General features: G+C 27.3%; 1 protein-coding gene across 1 annotated transcript; it reads left to right on the forward strand.

Annotated features, from left to right (window-relative positions):
* Window positions 1-7,829: 7,829 nt before the first annotated feature.
* Window positions 7,830-8,993, forward strand: LOC112598237. The gene has a single exon (XM_025344639.1). The coding sequence runs from the start codon at window positions 7,830-7,832 to the stop codon at window positions 8,991-8,993; it is 1,164 nt and encodes a 387-aa protein (XP_025200424.1).
* Window positions 8,994-10,007: the final 1,014 nt, after the last annotated feature.

Genomic DNA, 10,007 nt, shown 5'->3' on the forward strand with positions numbered 1-10,007 from the left:
CCACTACAGTCCGTGCGCCCGAGGTGGTCTTTGGCAGCGGCACTTCGCGCGGGGCGACCGGTTCGACTGATGCGCACGCGCGGTCGCGCGTGCGTTCCTCCCGGCTCACAGCTGTTTTTCTCGTGTGGGTCACTGTCGCCGCAAACTGTCTTCGACATAAACAAAACAACTCGCATACCGTGTCGTATTCATAATATTATTATTAAACTGCCATAATAATATAATATTATGTTGACACCCTATCATAATTCATAATAGACAATCGTCGGGTTGAACATTTACGATACACGGTACTTCCATAAGTTCCTACGGTTTTAGAATAAAATGCTCGGAAAAAAATAAAAATTAATTTAGGTAGGTAATAAAATAATGTTTATAGATGGAAACGTGACAAAATTATGAACGATTTTTCTTGAGATGCATTCGGATGATACCTTATCTCGAACGTACTCGGAACGTTAAACATTTAGTCATTTCGGAACACACTCGACGAATTTCGCACAAAACTCGTATGTGAAATTTGAACATTACAAAAATGAAATACTTAACTTTACAACTTTACAAGAGTTGTTTTAAATTTTAAAATTTTAAGTAGCTTAAAATATTTATGATCTAATATGTACAAATAAATTAACAATAATTAAACATTTAGACTATTTAACCAGTTGATTTTTAAATTTAAACAAAAATCATGATAAAAATTTGTAAGTACTCGAATTCTCTAACTGTTGAACATTAAACACAACAATTATTTAATGACAATCATTTAAGTAGTCCACTAGTGCAAGTGTGTACTTAATAATTAGAAATGATATAGTGAACTAGTAAATGGAATAAAAATGATAAAAATAACTTGTATTTTAGTGTTATAGTTTAATTGTTAACTGTTATCTATTGTATTATTGGAATTATTTAGAATTTCGAACAAAAATATATATTTATTATATTTATATTACGATATTTATTTTTTAGTAAATAAATGGGTAAATTGAATGAAACTTCTAAGTTTTCCTACTCAACACAAAAAAAAAAAAAAAAATGGAAACGTTACAGCTTACAATTCACTTGATGACGCGTAAAAATAAGGGACGTAGAAAAATTAGACATATACGATTTAAAAATAATGATACTATTCGAAATATTTTAAGCTTAGAGCTTATTTTTGAAGTTATAACCTTTTAGAAGACGCCATTTTCATTTTTATTCACAGGCATTGCTATAAGTGATGTGACTGCAAAATTATAACAAACACATGCTTATATATCATACTCTAAGTATAAAATTTAATTACCTGTTTTACGGCTGTTTAATATTAATCAATTATTCTTTGTTAAAAATTTTAAAAATAGTTCTTATTCCTTTGAATAACCTATTTTCTCTGTATTTCAACGAAATTAAATACTAATACGCTTTCCATCTATTTACTGTACTCTTCATCGATTTCTTCACATTTTTAATATATTTATTAGTTTAAATATATTTTCATAAAAAATATGTCTCGAATCAAGAAATCAAATCATGATTGCAAATCATAAAAGTAATCATTATAATAGTGTTTTTTATAACTATATAAATACCTACCTATTTGGTTTTAATTTATTTGTAAATATTTGTATATGGCATCTAATTTTACTTAATTATAATAGTAATATGATCTATAACCAATCAATAGTAACCATTTAAATAAACAAAAAATAAGTGATTTTTGTGAGCTAAAATAAATTTATGTGTGAACCATTCTATAATCCGTTTATTTACATTTCACTGAAAATGGTCCGGTATGTTTTGAATTTAGAGGGTAAGTTAATAAAGAAACATTCATGTATATAAAAATATATATGATATGTACTAGGAAATCGTGGACAAGATTTGACCGAGTTGACCTTCAGTTAAACCTTACAAAGATGAGTTGATTAATGTTAAGCAATATGTAGTAAAAAATAAAAGTTTTACTTTTGTAATTATTTTAAATTATTATAATTTATATTAATATACTGTAAATGGAAACCATAAATTTAGTATTTATTTATACATTTAATATTATTGATTTATGATAATTCACTAAAAACGCACAGCAATGTACCTATATTGCCTATGCGTAACGCCATATCACACATATGGTGTTTAATACAAAATACTATTTACAAACTATTTGATGATTGTTTTTTGTTTTGTTAATTTTTTTTAATGTGGTGAGCCTTTTTCTAAATTCAAAATTACCGTGATTTTATAGACACTGATGTAAATTATAGAGCTGTCTTTAGATAAAATCGACGTATGCAAGAGTATAAGGAGCCAAAATAAAATGAGAACACGAGAGATGTCAAAATTAGAATTTGATCAGAAAGAGGTTTAACCTAATCGAGTTTATTGTCAAGGTAACTGGTAAATTTTGTCAGGAAAATCATTTCATTATTGAGAATCATGGGGAAAAGGCTAAGATCTGAATGTAGGAAAAAAGTTACACGTGCTGATTTGTTATTCGGATTTATTTTAATTCTCCATACATTGAATCAGTTTTGAAGTTCAATAAGGTGGTTTGATATGCAAAAGAATTTATGATTAGGTCGATATTAGTTGAAATTATACCTGTATCATCAACGAAGGTAACAAGAGCGATGTTGTCAGAGTGTGGAATATTAGATGTAAATGTGTTTTATAGTGTGGGAGCTAATCTACTTCCTAGAGGAACACTTGCTTATATAAAGTAGATTTATGAAAGTTCGTCTTCACAACGAATAACAAAGGAACGATCTAGGAAATATTGTTTTATTAAAAGTAAGGGGACCGGTAGAAAGCGAATTTTATAAAGTAAACCTTTGTGTCAGACGTGGTTAAACGTCTGGGCTACATCAAGAAAAACACCCGTGAAAAAATGTTTATTTTCAAGTGTTTGTAATAAAATATCGATTATTCTGTGAACTTAATGAAGTGACGAATGTTTATTTTTAAATCTTAATTGAGTGCTGTAGATTATGTTTTGGCTTCTTAATATAGGATTGATTTATATTAGTATTATTTGTGGACAGTTGAAATTTTTGGAGGGGAAAAAACTATTTTCAGAAACGTATTTAAATACCATTACCACTACATTGTTATTTACCAACTACGTACATCACTGTACTGCTACAGCAGTATAATTATATTTTTTAAACAATAAAACAAAAAATAGTAAAATAAAAAGAATAATTCAACTCAACCTGGTTTATTTTGTATAACAAATGATTTAGGCTAAATAATTTAGCTTATATATTACTAGTAATAATAATGATATAGAATACAGGGTCCATGTAAATACCCAAGAAAAAGGTTCAATATGTAAAGCTAAAAATAACTCATATTTAGTACAGTGCTCAATGTACTGAATTGTTGCAGTGGGACAATAAAATATGATCTTTCATATAAAGCCATTGAAATTATTACTGCTATAACAGTACAATATTTTTTAATGATTTAAATTCTACTACTATAGCACTATAGCAGTAGCTGTCCACGAATATGTTAAAGACTGATAGATCGATAAGAAGAGAATAGGTCGGAGAGGAGGTTGTCAGGTTTTGGAATTATAACTATTATTAACATAAATGGGGAATATGAGAGAGATAACTATATTAACCTATAAGTATCTACTAAAATGCACAAGAAGACGCTGCACCCGCTTGTCTTATCTCCGTCGTACAACATAACAAATTTTCGTTCAGCAGAATCCATTTTATGTTGTTAACTCTAACATTAGAGTAAATTTACCTAGTACCTACTATCAAACTTCAAGTTAAGAATTTTATCTAGGCTATCACTTAGGCTTTTAATGATATTTTAATTTTAAATTGAGTTATAGCCGTCTAAAATATTAAAACTTTAAAATGCTCATAACTCACTTTAAAATTATAATATTAATAAAAGCTTATATGATTGCCTAAAAAAAATTCTTACCTTTGAGTTTGATAATGAGTAAATTTACATTAATGTTAAAGCTAACAACATAAAATGTATTTTGCTAAACGAAAATTTGCTATATTTTATTTGTATGTAATATGTATATAAGAGTATTTCAGTAAGACGGAGACAACACATGTGAGTGTGGCGTCCTCTTAATGATAGGATCCCAATTTTTAGTAGGTACTCCATTACAAATAATATTTATATTCCGTTAATATCATATTGAGTTTTCCATCCACAAAAAATTGTTTGGGATCTAATAATTAATATTTTTCTTTGCACAAGCACAGACTATGTATAATCATAAGTAAATCTAAATAATCATTGGATATTCATGTAAAAAAAATGTAAAAACATGTATATGTGTTGAAGTTGTTAGTGTCATATAATACATATCTAATTTAATGTAAAATATCATAATTCATACAGTATAATTATAATTATATATTAATTTTTAAGTTACTATTAGAATAGTATTTTTCGATAAATTAAGACATTTGATAGAGCAATGACTAGTGATTTCAAAATTTTTTTTATGTTATATTATTATTCCAATTTAATAGAATTTATGTATTTAAAATTTTGATAAAATAAGTCATTAAATTATTCTATTTTTGACACTTTTATTAAATAATTGGTTTAAATTTCATAATAAATTATACATTTATATCCAAATATTCAACAATAATAAATTATTCTTTTAAAATTTAGTAGTCATTATAAATTGAGGATAGATAACTTTGATTATTTAATATTTTTAAAGTTACAATACAAAATAATATAATCACTTTTAAAATTATTCTGATTGTTGAAAAATTATTCTACGAGTACCTAGTCAATAAGTGTCAACATTTTCTGATTATAAAATCTGATCTATTTATTTTTTTATTTTTTAATAAGTTTTAAATGTTGAAAGACAATTATTTGACTCGTATTTTGAAGTAGATTGATTAATGAAAATGATATGGGAAAAAAACGGATTTTTTTGTTTGTCTTCGTGTTTATTTTGACGAGTTTTGGTACTTTAAGTCTTGAACTATGGTAAATAATAATAACATACTTACGTTAATGTAATAATTAATACCATTAAATTATAATAGCATTTATGACGTATATTTCCGATAAAAATCCTGAATGGAAATATCTCATTAGATGTCCATACGATTTTAGTCATAAATGTTTAATAATCGAAACACAAATAATAGGTTAAATTAAAATAAAATTATTTCTACAAGTGCTATAGACTTACGTACACTATAAAAAAAAAATAATAGGTATGGCTATACGTTGTGCAGTGTCTAATTTAAAGAATTATTCATAATTCTTATTGTTAATTATAAGTATCCTTTTCGTTTCTCGAAAATTATACACGTTGAGCGATGGCTGTACATAAATATAATTAATTATACCTATTTCTTGTTTTCATATATATATAGATCAACGACCTATGCGGCCGTACTGCAGGTGCCTAAATCGTGGCAAATCGATTAGGAAACCCAGACTACCTATAAGAAAATTAGAAATCTATTGTTATATCGAAATTATAAGCTAATTTTATTGCATCCGGTGTAATTACCGCAGTAACACTGCAACTTTAGAATCGAGAAAAGGAAACAGGATATATATTTTTTTTTCTTATTTATTCAATTATTAACATAATCGTGTATTATACAACGTCTATAAACCACCATTGATGGAACAAAAGATCGTGACGCTAAGGACGTAAAGGATGTGAGACGCATGATTTAAAATTTGGAAATACCTAGATATATGTAACGATTATTTGAAAACAAGATCACTGCAGAAAATACAAAATAAAACCATTTGATTATTTCTAATAATTATGATTAGCTATAAATCTTAAATTATTATATTAACCATTTAATTAACATGTATACTACTCTAATTAATAATATCTATATTAGATACAGGTACTTACTTATTTAATTATTTACTTATTACTAAAATGGCTACAGGGGCGGACTGGCCTGGCGGGACACCGGGACAAATCCCGGTGGCCTGTTACAATAATGGATTAAATGGCCTGAGAATATTTTAGGAGTTAAAAATATACAGTATACGAAAAAACATAAAAATATAATTAATATAATGCATAAATAGGTATTACTTTATCAGCTCGTGTGATTTTAAGTATTATATTATAATACTATATTATAGTACTATAATATTATTATTAAGTGATCCAGTGTATTCTCGATAAGCTATTATTAGCTCTATAAGCTATATTTCGTTTAAACAATTTACACGATGTGTCTGTAGTTTGTACCCATGTACGAAATATATATACAGATATAAATATAAAATATAAGCCAAACAGCTAGTTTAGTGATTTATTTATAAATTATAAGTTATTATATTATTATATTTATACTTGTCAATTTTCATAACTAATAATAACGCCGCCATCATACGGCACACAAGACACTGATACTCGCACTTATCGCAGTCCGCAGTAGCAATAACATTGCTGTAATGTAATGTAAATAGGTTTCGTATTTTATTTTATTTTGTTTGCGTTAAATCGTTAAATGCGACTATAATACTATACAATATTATAGTTACTGTATTGTTTTTACTTATACTATAATATTATAAATACATTGTACATTAGCGTCTTCCACAAAGGTGTTTTGAATTTGTTAAATATTTAAAATGAATTCGGAGGATAAAAAACGTGCTGGCGGTGCTGCTAGAGAACGTGAAAAAAATAAAAAACTTCTTTTAGACTCGAGCAAGAATTGTAAAAAAATTAATTCATTTTTTAATTCAGCATATTATGAAAAACAAAATCCCGTTAAAACTGAAGAACTAAGCTCAGGTATGCATATATGTATTATTTAGTAAATTTAAATAATTTAATAATGTTTATTGATTTCTTTTTCCTATTTATGATTTTTATATGATTGTCTTTGAAAATATTGATAGGTATTTCCATCCATGAAAATATTGAAAACATATCAATGTCCGAAAATGATGACGTAATTGTTTCTAATTCTGGTAAGTAGCTATTACCATAGTCATCATACGAGTGAAACATTTTAATGACAAAAAATAAATACTAACAAATTAATGTGTAAGCAGTAAGCTAAATTAGTATGTAATATTAACCCGTCGTAGCGGCGTGATATGGTGGGAAGAGAATTAAAGTAATTAATAACTAATATGTATTATGAATTATTATTTATTATTTTTGTATTTATAAAAATATTATTTTGATATATTTGGCTAGGTATTTTAACAATTTTTTATTTAATAACGATATAATATATGAACTTGATATGATTGTATGAAATTTGTACTTTTTTTTAGAAGTTCTATGTTTGACATCTGAAAGTCCTCTAGTAGTATTTAATAAGTTCATAAAGCCAAGTTCAACTGTTTTATCTCATTTTTTCAAGTATCACCCTTGTCAACCAAAAGATCCTAGCCTCCCATTCAATTCAAATAAGATTTTTCTTCGAGAAAATGGAACAAATCGTATATGGCTAACATTTGATGAATCATCAAAACAACTATTTTGTTCAGTTTGTTTAGCTTTTGCTTCTGAATCGAATTCATTTACTAAGGGGGTATCTGATTGGAAACATGTTAATCAACGAATCAAGGAGCATGAAAGTAGCATAGTTCATTCACGCTCTTCCGAATCTTATTTCTTAAAAACTCAAAACAAAGATATAGATTCACTGTTATTTTCAAATTTACAAAATATAAAAAAACAAAATATAAAAAAAAATCGACAAATTTTTGAAAGAATTATCGCTGTTATAAAGTTAATTGGAAAACGAGGTCTAAGCTATAGAGGTAAAAGAAATGAAGCAGCATACTCTTTGAACGATCATAATTTAGACCATGGAAATTTTTTGGAAATAATGATATTGCTCAGTAAATATGATCCTATCATTTGCGATCACTTCAATACTATCATCAATAAAAGTGAAAAGAAACAAAAACAAAATAAGAAAGGCCGTGGAAGCTTTTTAACTTTTTTATCCAAAAATACGGTCCAAGTCGTTATAAATGAAATAGCATCAAATATTAAACGTACAATTGCTACCGAAGTCCAAAATGCTTCATTCTTTTCTGTTCTTATTGATACTACCCAAGATGTTTCAGTAATGGATCAATGTTCAATAGTTATTAGATACGTTTTTCATGATACAATTAATGAAAAATTAATAGCTGTTAAGTGTGTTCATAATTCAAGTGGTAAAGGTATGGCTCAACTGCTAAAAGAAGAATTGATTTCTGTTGGTTTGGATTTAACGAAATGTATAGGAAATTCTACTGATGGAGCGTCCAATATGCGAGGAGTTTATAATGGTTTTACTTCACATTTAAGTAAATTATCACCTGAACAAGTTCATGTTTGGTGTCATAGTCACGTTTTAAATCTTGTTATTTGCGATGCAACAAAAAATCCTGTCCAAGTAGCATCATTTTTTACTTTATTAAATAGTTGTGCAGTATTTTTCAAAGAATCATATTTGAGGATGGATATTTGGAATGAAGTTAGCAAAGCAAATTCAGATAACAGTCGAAATAAGCGTCTTCAAACCATTGGGGAAACTAGATGGTCATCAAAACAGACTGCTGTTGAGAGAATTTTTGGAACATTTGGAGATCCAAAAAGTTCTATGTATGTAGACTTGATAATTGCTTTCACTAAAGTTGTTCAAGAGGAAAAATTTAAACCTGATATAAGATCAAAAGCAAAACATTATTTAGATTTACTATTAAAATATGAGACTATTTTGACGGCACACATATTTATGAATGTTTTTAGTATAACGGGCCCACTATCTAGATATCTACAAACCAGTGGATTAGACCTTCTGAAATGTCAACAAATGGTAAAATCTGCTCTGAGTCAAATAGTTAAGTACCAAAGAGATATGGAAAATATAATAGCTAAAAGTGATAAATTTGTCGAATGGGTAAATAATCAACTAGAATTGCAAGATTTGGATAATGAAATTTATCTTCAAGAACAATTCGAAATCAAACGATTAAGGAAAAAAAAAACGAATGACTGATGAATTATTAAACGATGACCCAATTAATGACGCAAAACAAAAATATACTGTTGAAGTTCATAATCAGGTAATGGATAGAATAGTTGAAAGTATGAATTCAAGATTTGTGAACAATAGTCCATTATACATGGATTTATCGCTTCTATCCCCAGTCAACTTCGATAGTTTTAAACATGGTTTACCAAAAACAGCCTTGAAAGTTTTCTCTAAAAATTTAATCCGATTTACAGTCAATGATAATTTGGAAGAATTTCATCAAAAATTAAGAGAAGAATTAGTAAGTTTTGGTAATAATTGGGATAATTTAAAAAAATCAGTTGAAGACGAATATGATTTTGAAAATTTCGATTCTGAAGATGAATACCAAGAAATTGAAGAAACTTCCAGATTAAATATGACCTGTAAAACATGCAAAAATTGTGCTTGTTGCTGCTTGAAGTTATTAGTCAAATACAATTTGTATAGTAATGCGTATACAAATTTATCTTTGGCTTATAATTATCTTTTAACACTACCGGTAACACAAGTAGCATGTGAAAGGTCATTTTCAACACTCAAATTCATAAAAAATCGATTACGAAATACTCTAACTAATGAGAATTTGGAAGCCTTTATGTTGATGTCCGTGGAAAAGCGAACATTAGCTTCTATAGATGACGATATTTTAATAGACAGAATCGGGGAAACTAGTGAAGTTATGAGAAAAAACCTAATTATGTAAAAAAAGAATAACTTTAAGAATTAATTTTAATATATAGGTATTATATTAAAATGTGTACACTGTATCAATAAAAAAGTATCGTATATATTATGTGTAATTGTTTATATCTACATAAAATGTTGAAAATATTTTTTAAATACATTTTTTATCGTTATTATTTTTTTTATATACTTATGACCAAATTGTTGGTCTTCTATTAATTTTTGGCCTGGCAAAAAAAAATTCCCGGCCTGAAATATTAACCCAGTCCGCCCCTGAATGGCTATATACTAGTATAAATAGTATTAAACTTA

The sequence above is a fragment of the Melanaphis sacchari genome, unplaced genomic scaffold (assembly GCF_002803265.2).
Source record: "Melanaphis sacchari strain LSU unplaced genomic scaffold, SCAv2.0 Contig45_pilon_pilon, whole genome shotgun sequence".
In the NCBI taxonomy this organism is placed as follows: Eukaryota; Metazoa; Arthropoda; class Insecta; order Hemiptera; family Aphididae; genus Melanaphis; species Melanaphis sacchari.

What these genes read in the sequence shown, in the direction of transcription:
- LOC112598237 (XM_025344639.1), top strand. Translation starts at nt 7,830, where the DNA reads ATGATATTGCTCAGTAAATATGATCCTATCATTTGCGATCACTTCAAT.